The following is a 16124-nucleotide window of genomic DNA, read 5'->3' on the forward strand; positions in this document are numbered from 1 at the left end:
CACCAACTTTCCTAAGATTCCCCAAAGTAAGAAAGCATCTCTTTCCCCTACATTGACTCCAGGTTACACACTGGAAAATAGCGGCAAGTGAGGAATGCCAAGCGTAGACACAAAAACCAGAACATGACCATGGACTGTGAGGTAGCCAGGCTGGCAGGTGTAGGACTGAAATGGCTGCATGCCACAGCAGTAAAATGCCTGTGACATCCACACACCTACAATCAGTTTGGCGGTGTTTCCAACCCAGGCTGAGGGATTTCATTTTCCCCATATTAGGCAGTGACAAAGATTTAGATGGACCAAACATTTTATATTACTGTCAACAGCACTAACGTAGGTTCAGCTGGCAGAAGAGAGGGAAACCAAGAGTGTCTGCATTATTTTCTCCAAAGAAACGAGCTGAGCACCATCTGCTGTCAGCCACCACCACCATCACCACCACCCAGTGCAGCTCTTTCTGTACCACACCCTCACCCCACTTCTGTGAGCTCCCTCAATCTCGGCCCAAGGACCTGAAATCCCAGTGTTGCCCTAAATATACGTTTAGAAAGTTACTTACGACAGAGCAGTTGGTAACACAGAAGATCTCTTAAATGCTGCAAAGTGTTGTCTACTTGTGTCCAGCTGCAAAAATTATCTACTCTTCCAACCTTCCTTCTAAGATTACATGCAATGCTACAATGCTTCGCCTACATAACGTGGGGGGATGGGGGTGGCCAGACCATACAGTGTGGAAAACCAATATTCTCACACTAGTGTCTATAAACTGGTTCAAGTTCATAAAAGTAGAACAGGAAAGCCTACTGAATTAGTAATAGGAAATAGGTTGCATGAGCAAAGACAAGTTTCCAAAATACCTACAAACCACACGTGGTATCTGTGTCTAGCCGATTTTTTTCACGGCCTTTCAGGAAATGAACTATCCCACTCTGAAAAACCAGAAGAACAGTATTAGTAAGTCAGTCAAGACCAAAGCCAACTCCAATAGTGATTATAGTACTACATTTGATCTCTATGGACTGTAGAGGAGAATATAAGAATGAGACCCCTCAAGAGCTTTTCATTAAAAACCAAAAGCCATTTATACAGAAGCAGTTCAAATTTTATTTATAAATTTGTTTAAAAGCATATAAAAGATTTATTTTTTTCTTTTGCTCACATTTGTGCCCTGAATTAAGAAAGTAGGGATTCAAATCTAAAGGTGCCAAAGCTTCCCCAAACCTGATCTGAGAATTAGATAAGAATTAGCTGTTTAGAGAGACAGGCATGCAGCACCCACAGCTCTCACTAACCTGAAAGCATCAAATGATTCCCTCCTTTTCTATCTTACTAACACGTCTATAATTATACTTCCAATACGAGGTGAAACCAATTAGAAAAATAATGCAGCATTTCACTGGCAGTAGAGATTAAATATGAGTTCAGTAATCAGCTCCTACAAACATGCATAAATAACGACAGGGAGAAACCAGTCATCCCCAGCTGCTCAGCTGAGTGGGTGGGCAGTTGAAGTCAAGGTAAAAACAGTGAGGCTGAACAAAACTGCAAGAAGGAAAAACATCTCGGGTGGTTTTTCAAGGTCAGTTGACAAAGGCCAGTTGTAAGCAAATATTTCTCATATATCCTGGAAGAAAAAGAAAACAAAAATTAGTACCAGCAACAAAATTCAAAGCCTTTGTAAATCCAAAATGAAGTTCCTCCAAAAAACACTCTACCTGACTATTTTTTTAATGATTTCAAGTCCCAGTGAAATGATTTAATTTTCAAGTTCCATTTTGAGTCACAAAATGGTCTCTGTCAACAATGTAATGGCTTATTGAATGACAGCTCATCAGCTGTGTTCTGAGAGATAAGCTAACACGGGTCACAACTAATAGTGTTCACAAATATTGTCACCCACCTCCATAGTTACAGCAAGGACAGGGCAAATGTAGTACGGGGCAGAGCAATTTAAATGGAACTGTGTGGAGTAGAGGCACACTGTATTATACAGCAGGAAGGTGACTTCTAAGGGGACGTGGAGGAAAGGAGACAGACTTAAATGAGTCCCCACCCCCCACTATGTGCAAACAGTCATGACATCTCCATCAGGCCTCCCAGACTGCTGGGCCAAGGTACACCTGGGATTCAGACTACTGGTGCTCTAACATTCTGGGAAACTAAAATTTCAGGTTGCCTCATGGGTCATGGCAAATGCTTAACCGCCTTTGAAGACACTGGAGTCAACGTTGCCACAGCATCTCGAAGGGTCTCACCTACTGGTATCAGAGAAGGGATCGTTTGAAGTGATTCTTTAAACATCCTACCCTAGATGCATCATGAAAAGTAATAAAGGACTCTAGAAGACCAAAAACAAATTTTTAATATAAAAGCAATTTTAAATTATCAAAGAATATGGTACTATGGAGAACAGTATAGAGCATCCTTAAAAAACTAAAAATAGAATTACATATGATCCAGCAATCCCACTCCTGGGCATATATCCAGAGAAAACTCCAATTAGAAAAGATACACACACCCTAAAGTTCATAGCAGCACTATGTACAATAGCCAAGACACGGAAGCAACCTAAGTGTCCATCGACAGAGGAATGGATGAAGAAGATGTGGTACCTATATACAATGGAATATTACTCAGCCATAAAAAAGAATGAAATAATGCCATTTGCAGCAACATGGATGGACCTAGAGATTATCATGCTAAGTGAAGTAAGTCAGACAAAGACAAATATCATATGATATCACTCATATATGGAATCTAATTTTTTAAAAATGATACAAATGAACTTACTTACAAGACAGAAGCCGACTTACAGATATCTAAAACAAATTTATGGTTACCAGAGGGAGGGAAAGGGATAAATCAGGAGCATGGGATTAACACACACTACTATATATAAGATAGATAACCAACAAGGACCTACTGTATAACACAGGGAACTCTACTCAATATTCTGTGATAATCTATATGAGAAAAGAATCTGAATAAGAATGAATACATGTATAACTGAATCATTTTGCCGTATACCTGAAACTAACACAACGTTGTAAATCAACTATACTCCAATAAAATTTTTAAAAAATAAAAATTATAAATAAATAATCAAATAACAAATATGTATTAAGTAACCTGAGAAGAATGTGATTTAAATTAGAAAAAGCTTTAAAAATAAAGATCGGTCTAATTTTTCTACCCAAAATATGCTGATCAAAGGCCTACTACTTAAGTGTCCATATGATGTTTCAAGAAACAAGTTTTTCTTTGGCTTTCATCATAGTTTTATCATATTTTCTGCCTTCCTCCTTTCTTTCTGTGTCTTTGGCTTTTTACTGATTCCAGCATATCCTCCAAGCCCCATCTGTGAGCCCTCCTCTCTCATTCCTTGTAGGAGCTTAATTGTCATCTACCAACTTCTAAACAAATGCCACATTCTAAATATATTCTGTATACTAACCTCTTGTCCACTTATTATTTATAAAACATATCCACACTAAAAGTTTAGTTTATAACTTTTCTTATTTTTGTATGGTGTCCTTTGATGAACAGATGTTTTATTTTAATGTATATTTATCATTTCTTTTTAGTTTATACCTTGGGTCTTATGAAATCCTCCCTAGCTCAATTTTATAAATAGTCTATTTTCTTCTAGAATTTAAAAAGTCTTCCTTTCTATTTATAAGCTTTACTCTACCTGGAATTGATTTTTTTAATGATTTCATGTGGGTACTCAATTGTCCCAACAGCATTTGTTGAAGAGTCCATTTTCCCCTTATGATGGGCTCTACCTTTTGTCATACAACAAAATTCTAGAAATAGTTGGGTCTGCCTGTGCCAATTCTATACCATATTAAATATTTTATTAAGTCCCATATGTACTTCTATATTTTTAGGAGTGAATTGGCTATTCTTGGTTCTTTGCTCTGATTAGAATTTAACTAAATCAACGGATTATTTGAGACCTCATTCATATCCATTAACAAGGTAAAACACCATTTATTTATTCCTTAATGTCTTTCTATAAAATTGTATATGTATTTTAAAGGTAATATACATCTCTGGTTTTACCCTTTTATTAGGTTTTTTTGTTGATTCTCTACGCGTAGAGACAAACTTAGTTCTTATATATTGATCCTCTATCTACCAACATGGCTAGGCCCTTGTTTATTCTAATAATTTTAATATAAATTCTTTTGGATTTTCTCAGTAGATAATTGTATCATCTGTGATTTATAAATATTTTCCTTTTCAATGCTTATATCTGATTCAAAAGAAAAGCTTTTGATGTGTTTTTATTATAGAACTTTGATCCCTGTATTAGCTAAAGAAATTTCTTTTCTATTCCTAGTTTGCTAGAAGTTTTTACTGCAAATGAGTATTGAAACTTATCAAGTGCTTTCTCTGTATCTATTGAGATGATCATATGGTGTTTCTCCTATAATTTATGAGGTAAATTATCTCGGAGATTTTTTGGGTTTTTTTTTGTTTATTTGTGATAAGCCAAGCTTGTATTTCTGGGATGAATATAATTTGATAAGGATATACTATGCTTTTTTTAAGAAATTCATAATTGAATCTGTCAAAATTTTGTTGTGATTTTTTTAATCTATGTTTATGAGTGAGACTGGCTATAATTTATTTTCTATATAGTCTTTGATTTTGATTCATAGTTACATTCACCTGCTTAATCCTTTGGAAGAATACTCCCTCCTTTTCATTTATCTGGAAAACATTCTAGACATTTGGAATAATCTGTTTCTTGAACATTTAGTAAAACTTTTCTGTAATATGTGTAGGCCTGGTTTTTATTTTATGGGAAGACAGTAACTAATCTAGATATGGTTTAAATCATTTTGAATTCCCACCGACAAAGTGTGAAAGAAACTGTTTCCCCCATCTTGCCAACAGAGTATGTTGTCAGTCTCTTGTGCTTTGCCAAATAATAGATGAAAAATGATATTTTGGTTTAATTCTTAATTTGTATTCTTTTTGTTATAAATTCATTGGGTGCTTTAATTTCAAAGATTGTATTTTTTTATTCCTAGAAGTTCTGTTTTGCTCTCTTTGAAATCTTCCTGGTTGTCTGTATCTCTTGTTTTTGCTCATCGTTTCAAATCCAATATCTATTCCATCAAATGTTTTATATATAGTTATTTTAAATTCAGTATCTAATCATTTTATTATAACAAATCATTTGGTTCTAAATCTCTGTCATTTTGGTGACCTCAGCCACAACCACATGTTTCCCTGTGCTTGTGGTAAGTTCCAGTCACTGTGTTATGCTTGGGATATATCAGTGAACAAAACAGTCAAAGGGCCCTGCTCTGATGGAAGATGGAACATAAATTACCACAGGGAGAGAATAAGAGTAATTAGTCAACAAAACATCTAAGAAAATGATGTTAGAAAATTAGGCTAGAAGTTGCAGAGTGCTACTGAATAAAGAAATGGAGACTGCAAAGAGAATGACAAGAGCCTGGGGTAAGGGCACAGGTGGCAGCATTAAATGAATGGCCAAGGAATTCTTGGAACGCAAGAAAATACTTGAAAGAGAACAAATCATTTGGACACTTTGGAGAAGAGTACAGAGGGAGCAGCCAGTTCTTAAGTTTTCGAAGAACAGCCAGAAAGCTGGCATGGCTGGGAGGAATGAGGATGAAGGGCAGTAGGAGGAGAGTGCCAGAGGAGTAGAGTGGGGTCTAGATCATGGAGCCCCTGTAAGGGTTAGTAAATAGAAATCCTTTGGCTTTTACTCTAAGGACTTTGGCTTTTACTCCAAACATTTGGAGAGTTATCAGAGCCATTGGAGGGCTTTGAGCAGAGGAGTGACTGGGTCTGACTTATTTTTCAGTCTCATATTGAGAACAGACTCTAGGTGGGTAAGTGTGGAAGCAAGGAAACCATCGAGGAGACTATTTCAAGAATTGAGTTGAGCAGTGATGGAGGTTGGGATCTATTCTGAAGGAAGAGTCAAGAAGATTTGATGATGGGTCAGCTGTGAGGATGTGAGAGATGGGTTGTACTGTTATGCAAACAGGAAAAAGTGCAGATAGAGCATTGGGGTAAAGAGGATCAAAGGTGAAGTTTTAGACATATTAAGGTTGAAATGTCTATTAGACATGCAAGTAGGGATGTTGGGTAGACAAATGGATCTGCAAGTCTAGAGGAAGAGGTCTAGGCTGGAAATTGAAATTTGGGAGTACAGAGCATATTGGTATTTAATTTCATGAGAATGAATGAGGCCATGAAGGTATTAAATGAATGTAAAGAAGATGGTCCAAGGTGGATCCCTGAGGCACTCCACTGTTAAGAGGACAGAAAGATACAGGGGATTCAGCAAAGGAGAACAGAAAGGAGTGGCCACTGAAATAGGTGGAAACCCAGGAGAGTACAGTGTCCCAGAAGCCAAGTAAAAAAGAGGTTCAAAGAGGAGGCAGTGATTCACCATGACAAATGATGCTGATCGGTCAAAAGATGAAAATTGAGAAATAACCATTTGATTTTGTAATGTAGACAATGTCAGTAACCATGAGAAGAACACGGTGGTTAGACAGATATGGTCTAAATTCCGATTAGACTGGGTTTAACAGAAAAGGGAGGAAAGAAATTGGAGACAGGATAGATACCTCAAAGTTTTTCTCTAAAGGGAAACAAAGAAACAGGACGGTAGCAAAAGGGAAAGGGGCTTCAATACATAATGTATATTTATTTAAGTTTTCTGCTGATGGGAATTTTCTAGTCAAGATGACAGCTGACAGTTCAGGAGAGAGAGAAGAACATTGTTAGAACAAAGTCCCCCAGTAGGTGGAGGAGATAGAATCTGGTCCATAAGGAAAAGCAGACATAGAGGAAGAGATGTGTGTAGGTAAGTGAGGTGGAGATGGGAGACTGCGCAAGTTCTTACCTTTGTGTCACTGCTTCTTTCACGCAAGGGAGAAGCCAATATACACTTTGGACTTGGATATGCCTATCTTACTAAGGAATCTTCAATCATTCTCACTCACATCACATCGCGAGAAAGCAATGTTCCTCCCTTTTTATCTGTGAGGAACCTAAGTGGAGATTCACAGCTCACTTACCTAAGACCTACCAATAGTCAGTGGTGAGCCAGACTCCCATATCCTCATTCTCCTAACAGCAGCCCATGCAGTCTTCATTTACTCTCTCCCATCATCTTCCCTTCAATCCCAGGTATTTTTCTATGTATATGTACCTTCTAAATTGGTGGTGGTGGTGGTGGAGGAATTATTAAGTAGAGGAGAAAATATACAGCAAGTTTCCAAGTCCTGTCCAAAAGCTGAGTTTCAATCACATTTCACAACTTATAAATTCTATAAACTTGGATAGTCTTAAATTCACAATGCCCTATTTTCCACATGACTCTTACTCGTGTATTCTTATAAGTCAGTAATATGTCAATTTCACACAAGATGCAAAGACACTGTGTTTTGATTCTTTTTTCTCTCTTGTACATTGTCCCTATTCTGAATGCCATAGTGATACACATGAGCATACCTTATAAATAGACACATCCACTGTGCATTCTCTACAAATTTGTCTACACTTAATTATCTTCAATATATATATACATTTTTGAAATCTATCCATAAATTTTAACCACTAGATGCATTCCAAGGAGACATGTATATAAGATTTCTAACAGATTGTCTTCTCAAAAATGATCTTTTGTCCATCAGGTATTTGTTAAGGGGTGATCTCCTCTAGAGTTTCCAGGTCAGCAAGCATTTGATTACTTTGTTGTATTTTACCAGTTTAAAGGTTTCTATCCATTCTTTTTTTTTTTGAGTAGGTACATATACACTTGGGCTTCAATTAAATTGTAAAACCCACTGTAGTTAGTTTTGATTCTGTACACATTGCAAACCCCACAATCCCATACATTCCAAAGCTTTGGTGCTGTTTCAATAATATATTGTGCACACAAAACACATTACACACATATTACAACACAGTTGCAAGGTTTTCTTCACGGAAATCTGTAAGAACATTTCATTTTCAAAAAGTGCATTTTGCTGTAGGGGTTTTTAAAAATCATTTTGTAGTGAAAAATTAAATGCTGGTTTCTTTGACGTGCTAGTTTCACTGAAAGAATATATTACAGGAGAATGCTTACTATTTTTATAACCATATGTCACTGAAAATCTTCCTGAAAAAAAATGTTCATTTGTTTTTGTTTTAGGTCTGGGCAAAGGGTGACTTTTTAAAAAGCCTTGCAGTCCAGGCAATCACACAGCAAACAAAGGGCAGGTGTCATTTTTTATTGTGATTGGCATTGACTGGAGCTGAAATCAGGACCTTCTCCATCTCTCAGAAGCTATTGTGGAATTTACAGTAATCACCCTGGCTGACTGCCCATCACACAGCTGAATAGCACGCCAAAAAAAATAGTATCTGGGGAGAAGGCCACAACGTATTTTTAAAACTCTCATTGTTTTTATTCTTCAACTTTGAAAGATTTTTTTAGAAAAAATAAAAATAAAACTCACCCAGCTGTTACCACTATTCATATTCCAATAGCCTCCAAAGTGCTGGAGGCCACCTCGTTGACTTTCACCTTGGAGTCGGTCCAGAAAAGCATTATTTACCCTTTAAAACAATGAAAAATGTGTGTAAGTGGAAAGCTTGCTGCAGGGCTGAGAGATTTCTGAGAACCTAATGTGCTGTCTGAACTGACTGTGGGGACTGCTGCCCCCATTCAGCTCAGAAGAAATCTACAGACACTTCTTTTCAGGTTAACCATATGACATGCTGTGAACAGTCCTTTGGTGGAGCCGGTGCCAGTCTTGGCTCAGACCAAAAGGGGCATAAATTCTTAACTTCAGAGTTTCACTTACCCACCTCTACCAGTTCTACAAGAGCCTTGGTCACCCAAGCAACCACACCCCTCAGGGCCATGCCAGGAGTGAACCCCAGAAGCTGAGGAAAGATGGAAGCTTCAGCAAGAACTAAAACATAAAGAGAAACCAAACATAGCTCTGTGGTGTTGTTTTTACAAGACATGTCCCTCCCATATATCCTGTACCCCATTGCCAGTCTTGCTAAGGTAAATCCCATTAGTGAAAAGTAGAAGGAAAATAGGAAGAGAGTGTGGGAAAAGGGAAATATCAGAAGAAGGAAGCCCAAACTTTCAAAAGAAGGGAGGGGTACATTTTTCCCTGATGTTTGGACATACTTGCAGCAACCAATTTCAGAAATTAAGTTTAACATATAGGAGGTAAAACGATAAAGGCAGGAAGTGATTATCATAAGGGTCAGGATAAGGTTACCTATAGGATGATGGTTATATTCTATTCCTGGAGCTGGTTACCTGGATGTCCATTTTATAATTAATCATCCTAAATATTCATTTCATGGACTTTCTGTGTGTTATATCTTACACTTTTTGAAGTTAAAAAAGAAAAAGGCCACACCATGCTCTGAGTTGCCCATGTATGGCTGAGTAGAGTCAGGGACATGGTGGCTGGAGAAATAGCATTGTAACAGGTACCCTATGATGTGAACGGGTTATTGAGGAACAGTGTCATGAAGACCATAAGCTTCTCAGCAGAAACAGAGTGCCTGGAGCACAGCAACCACTCAATCCATGCTTGTGGAAGGGAGGCTAGGCAGGACCCAGTCAAGTTAGCCTCCTTTTTAGTCATGAAGTTTAGCGAATGTGGTCATGGTGGGTGGCTGTAAGTCAGCGACTGTGGGAGATTTGGGAACTTTGAGGATAATGACTGCTGAGTGGCAAAGTCAGAGGCTGGGGGTTTGCCTAGCGGTCTTGCTCAGTGTGCCAGCTAAAATGCCAACTGCATGTTGACCCACGTTAGTCTCTGGCTTATGGGGTTGCTGTTTTCTCCTCAACTCCAAGCCGCGTCTGGCAGTGGTCACATCTTAGTTATCAGAAGACTTTTTTTAATCTCTCACCATAAAATCTACCCAGGTGCCATATTCTGGTCAGCCTGGTTCACTGCAGAACTGAATGTTTAAGTCACCTTTTCTAGACCTCTCAGCATGCAGGTCGAAGTAAGATACTTGAGCTGGAGACTTGAATATTAAGGAAGACAGAACTGACCTTGATCCCCCTAAAACTACACAACCGATGGTATGCTGGATGGTCCATACGCCTGGGGCTGTTTTTATCCAGTCTTTTTGTCAGTAACAAAGATGGGCTTTCCCTCAATATCCCCCCCATCACACCCCACATCCAATCCACTAGAATTCTTGTTGGCTCCACCCACTAGACACATCCTAAATCACCCATTTCTTTTGATGACCACCATTCTAGTACAAATCCCTGTCGTCTCTCATCTTGCTTCTGCCTCCACTCCTGCCCTCTGCAATCTGTTCTCCATACAACCACCTTACTATAAAAGGGATCGTGCCTTCCGGAATTTTGTTTAAAACCCTCCCATGACTCCTATTAGTCTTAGAATAAAATCATTGGCTTACAGAATCTTCTATTTCCTGCCTACCTTTCTTACCTCATGTTGTATTATTCTCTTCCTCACCATCTATATTCAAATCATTTGGGACTCAGAAAGACCAAGCTCATTCCTGACTTAGGGCCTTTGCTTTTGTTCCTGTGCTTGATAAGAGGGGGCATTCCATTGCATGATTTGCGCCCCCCCATCTCTATGTGACCAGCTCTTGTTTTTGGATGTCACCTCTTCATTGAGGAACTATCGTCTTCTCCAATCTCTCTCTTAACATCACTCTGTGTCGTGGTCCTCCTGGTGTGTATCACTGTCTGAAATAATCTCGCCGTTAAATTGTTGACTTCTGTTTCTTTCCTCCAGACTGTAAATTCCATGCAGTCAGGGACCTTCTCTGCCTTGTTTACGCCTATTCCCAGTGCCTAGAACAAAGGCTTCACAGAGTGTGCCCTGATACGTAAGAGGTGAATGAATGAATTGTCCAGGTGCATGGTCCCCACCTCGGCCTGCTTCTGTGACTGCAGCTGCATTGTGAAATTTCCCATGGTAGTGAATGTAGTTCACTGTCCACTGCACTCAAGTCACTCAAACACTTTGAAGATGGATAACTTGTGAGGCACACAAGGTGATGTGATTCACTTTTAAGCATGTTACTAAGAGGACAGCAGAGTGGGTCAACTAGAGATCATGGGTGGTAAATAGATTACCCTTTTCAATTTCTATCAAGAATTTGTAATAGGGAAGAATCTTTTGTATTCTACTACAAGTTAATCACTAAAGGGATGTTGCCAATAAGCTTAAATTATACAGAGTGGCCCATTTTTGAGAACCCTTCCTCTCAGATAATGAGGTAAAATACCTGTTTAGCTCACAGAAAGCATCCTGACCAGGCCCACCTGTGAATGACTGCAGGGAGGAAGAAATTAACACATCCCCTCTGGAGGCTGACGGGAACCAGGAAATGTCTGACTTTACTCCCTCCCTTTTTAGTATAAAAGAAGCCTGAATTCTAACTCAGGCAAGATGGTTCTCTGGGACACGAGTCCACCATCTTCTCAGTTTGCCGGTTTCCGAATAAAGTCGCTATTCCTTGCCCCACCACCTCGTCTCTGATTTATTGGCCTGTCATGGGACGAGAAGTACGAGCTTGGACTCAGTAACAAATTCAAATAGGGGGAAAAAGGTACCAGTTTATATTTTTGTTTACTAGTGTTAGAAAATACATACATTTCATTGCTGTCAAGCTAGTGCTCTGAATTTTCTTCTAAGGATAAAAATTATTGTTCAAGGATGGTTCAAGTTTCAATAAATCAGTTCAGTTCATTCCAGTTTCCAGCTTGTGGCCCAGATCCTTTCAAGTCCTTGACCACGGTGCTCTGTCTTTTCCCAGTGGAGCTTCAACTTTCTTCTCTTACTCAAAAAGTTACACTGGGTCAGGTTCAGGTGCAATCAGGTTCAATCTTATGGGATTCATTGTAAAGCTTATTAGGAATCTACAAGCTTTCTATTATAAAACTCAGGGCTGCACTTTCTGCTATGTGAACTTCCAAACAGTAGGAAACACATTGTCTTTTTGTCTCCAATAAAATTATGTCCCTGGAGAAAACCTAACTTATGTCCCGTATGCTCAAACTACATAGTCTGTATTGTTGCCCTCAGCAGGAATGGACACAGCTATTTTATGCATTAAGAGACAACTGAACGAGTATTTTCATATAACATAGAAAAGCTCACTATAAACTCCAAAGGACAATACAAACATAAGCTTTTATCAAAAGCTGATAGAGAGCATAAAATATGTTTAAAGACTTGATCAGTTGTTTCAGAACTGATTACTGAGTTTATTATCCAGAGAGATTTCCTATTGGATTAAATTTGGATCTACATTTAACTAGAATCAATAGAAAGAATAGGAGATGTAGGAAATAAATAGTGCCACCAATATTTAGGTATTCAGCAATAAGGAAATAAAGAATGAGGGTCAAGGTTCCTGTAACAAAAAAAGTAATCTTTTCCACCTCTAATCAAATACCGCATTTTTATTGGGTGTCCATTGAAGATTAATTTCTTAGCAATGGGACCTATTAATGTGACATACCACTATCTTTAAAATGCTTAAAGCTTTATAATCCAATTCTCAGAAATTCAGAGAAATAACTGGCTACTACTAACCAGTGTTATAGAAATACAATATCAGGTTTTTTAATAGGAAGACTTTTAAAGAGAAAAAAAAGTAAAAGACTAAACTAATTCATGACCTACTTTATTATAAAATAGGTAGCAGTAACGGTTCCGCTTTAGCCAACAAAATAGTCTAACCAGTGTATCAGAGTTTTTATGTTTCCTTATAACCAGAGAAGAACACATAAATTCACATTTGATATTTTAAAACTGTTCTGACTGGGCTATAGAAGCAGAAAAATCCAGTCAAAATAATATGAGTACACATCCACAGCTCCTTTAAATCATAAAAGCCTTTACATTAAATTCTTCTCCTGAGACAATCACACTGCAGTAAACTCAAATAACCCAGCTGCTCCCTAGGAAAATCTAGAATAATGATATCTATGGTAGTTATTAGCACTGGTCCAACATCAACATGATATTCTGGGTACTCTTACTGCCTGACATTAGAAATAAGATAGAGACTATTTCCACTATTAAACATTACTTACTGGTTCTATTTTAAGATTTTTTCCCTAATATATTAGTCAACATAAAACAATTTTAATGGTAGTTCTTGTCTGAGCTTTTATATTCAAGTATAAGTATCTTGCCATCTGTACTAGTTCAATCATTCTAAAGTAGTCTACAAATGGTAAAGCATCATATCAAAGGATTAATATGCTTTGTTCCATGGAGGGAAAATTAAGTATGACCTAAATAAACATATAGCTTGAGAACTGATTTCACTTTCTAGTGTCAATTTATGCCACCAGTTCAGAAGAATTGGATATTGTACGTGTATGTGTGTGTGTGCACGCATAGCAGCTGGCATCCTCACACATACCACACCCCAATAATATAAAGATTAAAAGGTAATATACATTCCAAAACTGTATTCAATGTTACTTTAGTGTTTCCCCAAAACATTGAAAAAACTTTATAGGTAGTGTTTTAACCAAGGATGCTCATTTTTTTGCCATTAATACCTCCTGTGTTCAGCCTGGTGGATTTTGGCTCTTTCTTCCTCCTCTTGCTCTCGTTTAAATTCCATTAATTCACTCTAGGAACAATGAAATTTTAAAATATGGTTTTCAATTAACATGGTTGTACAGAAGACACCCAAATCAATTAAGTATTTGACCTTAGCTGGTACAATATTTCATTTTTGAAACTTTTACTTGAGTACCATTTCCATGTGAAATTATTTTCTTACATAACCAGGTAGCAAAAATAATTGTGCCTTAGTCAAATAATAACTCTGTGAGTGTAAACTTGTGAGATTAAAAAGCCAATGTGCATGTTCAAGATATTAGACCATTCAGTACAACGTAACACAGAGGAAAACACAATGTGAGCCAAACTCACCTGTGTCTTCCAAAGAAAAACAAAACAAATTAGTTCCTTAACGAATGTTACACAATACTATTTCTTGGTAATTTCTCTAAAAAAAGCTTCTTTTTCCCAACAAATTCATGGCTACTTACAAATATATATTGGACTTGATTCTGTAGAGCAATTCCAAAAACACCTTCCATTCTGGAGAATAATACTCACCTATCATTGACTGGTTACTTCATATACTAGCAGAACTTTGGACTCCCTGAAGAGGATACTTTGCTTCAAATAGGAGATCATGTTACTAAAACTAAATCTCTAGTTTCTGACATTCTGATTATATTCTTGGAAGAGGCAACAACTTCCACACTCAGTTACTGTGTTTACAGTATTAAACCAAAGAACTAGGTGCCAGAGATTCTCAATACTCAACTGCGTACATCTTGAGGCAGACCAAGTTATAACCTCATGTCAAAGACAGAAAAAAGCAGAGGGAAGTTATCAGGCCCATGTCATAAGTTAGTGCCTAAGTCAAAGAGGTTTTCTGAGAGAGAAAATATTGTCACCTCTTGATAAACACATATGAACACATGTATTTTTTTAACCCCCAAACTTCCATGATGAAAAGTATAAAATAAATTCAAAGTTCAGATTGACATTTTATTCTTTTAACTATATTCAAAGGCCTTCCAATATTCTATAGTCTCCAGAATAAAAAGACTGGTTTCTTATACTATGATAATCCAAATATGCTACTCATTAATCCCTAAAGCACATTATTTAATTCTAATTTCTACCTAGCACCAATGACAAGGGTAAAATTGGAGAATTTTCTAAATAACTGAATAATATTCATTTAGCCACTTCACAAGTACTTATTAAATACCTAGATGCCAAGCCTTGTGCTAGAGACTCATTCTCTACAATGGCATAAAGTCTTTCATTTTAATTTTTGTCGCTATATGAACATAGTTTAAAAGTCTACCAAGCAACAGTACTACTTATACTAGGCTTATATTAAAATAAAAGAAGCTCCAGTCCTCTCCCTCACCCACACAATCATGTTCAATTTTTGTGTGTGGTTTCATCTGTCATTTATCTCCTTCAAAGCATGAATATCCTATTTCTTAATTTAAAAAAAAATAGTATTTTTTTTGGCTTCCTACCATGGAGAAGATTTATATCTCTATTACTACGTCCATCCCAATTCCAGCTTCCCTTCCTGGTACGCAACCATCCTCATCCCTCATCCTTACTACTTTTTTTTTTTAAACTTTCAGTGAGGTGGGGGAAGGGTCCTAGGGGTCTTACCATTCCTGAGTTAGATTTCCAAGTCATCCTTCTTTCAACCCTAGCCCTCAGTGATACCAGCTGCCTCCAATTCCACACTTGTATCGGGACTGCTTCAACTTCAGTGTTACCACTTCTTGAAAATGAGTTCTGCCTTTTCCTGCTCTACTTTCCAGCTTGAAATTGTGCTGATATCCTGGTTTGTTTGTTTTTTTTGCTCCAGCCTCCTGGCCTGTTCTTTTGTTCTACATACTGGCTTATTGTACCTTTTTAAAAAACATTTCGTGGGCTTCCCTGGTGGCGCAGTGGTTGAGAGTCCGCCTGCCGATGCAGGGGACACGGGTTCGTGCCCGGGTCCGGGAAGATCCCACATGCCGTGGAGCGGCTGGGCCCGTGAGCCATGGCCGCTGAGCCTGCGCGTCCGGAGCCTGTGCTCCGCAACGGGAGAGGCCACAACAGTGAGAGGCCCGCGTACCGAAAAAAAAAAAAAAAAGAAATGAGGGAGAACCAGCTTCCCCAAATATTAAAACATATCATGAAACTACAGTAATTTAAACAATCTGATTGAGTCCAGGTAAAGACTTACTACATGGAAACACAGTTTACCATAAGTTTTTGTGCTAAACCCTTGCAGGAGAGATAGTTCAATGAATGATGATGGACTAGCCAACTACTGTGAGAAAATTAGGACAAGATCCTTTATTTTTATATCAAAATAAATTTTATAGAGCCCTAGGATTTGAATCTAAAAGATGGAACCACAGAAGTTTCCAAAGGAGGCATGGGTAAGTTTATTTATAAACTTGGAATGAGGAAGGTCCAGAAATCATAAAGGAAAAGGATTAATAAATTTGGCTGTATGAAAATTCAAAGCTTCAATTGGGGAAAAAAAAACTT

At 37.8% G+C, this 16124-nt stretch overlaps 1 protein-coding gene across 2 annotated transcripts in view; it reads right to left on the reverse strand.

Moving 5' to 3' along the window:
- Positions 1-1084: 1084 nt before the first annotated feature.
- EPSTI1 (epithelial stromal interaction 1) overlaps positions 1085-16124 on the reverse strand; it is a 100534-nt gene continuing 85494 nt past the window's right edge. The window contains exons 8-10 of one of the 2 annotated variants that reach the window (XM_029210244.1): positions 13589-13662; positions 8505-8604; positions 1085-1624 (exon numbers count right to left, since the gene is read on the reverse strand). In XM_029210244.1, the coding sequence (XP_029066077.1) occupies positions 1616-1624; positions 8505-8604; positions 13589-13662 (183 nt within the window). In that variant the 3' untranslated portion in view covers positions 1085-1615. Of the gene's footprint in view, positions 1625-7587; positions 8605-13588; positions 13663-16124 lie in introns of those variants that run through there. The other variant, XM_029210243.1, reaches the window with a different exon arrangement.

This window comes from Monodon monoceros, unplaced genomic scaffold (assembly GCF_005190385.1).
Source record: "Monodon monoceros isolate NGI ecotype Baffin Bay Population unplaced genomic scaffold, NGI_Narwhal_1 Super_Scaffold_8, whole genome shotgun sequence".
NCBI classification, from domain to species: Eukaryota; Metazoa; Chordata; class Mammalia; order Artiodactyla; family Monodontidae; genus Monodon; species Monodon monoceros.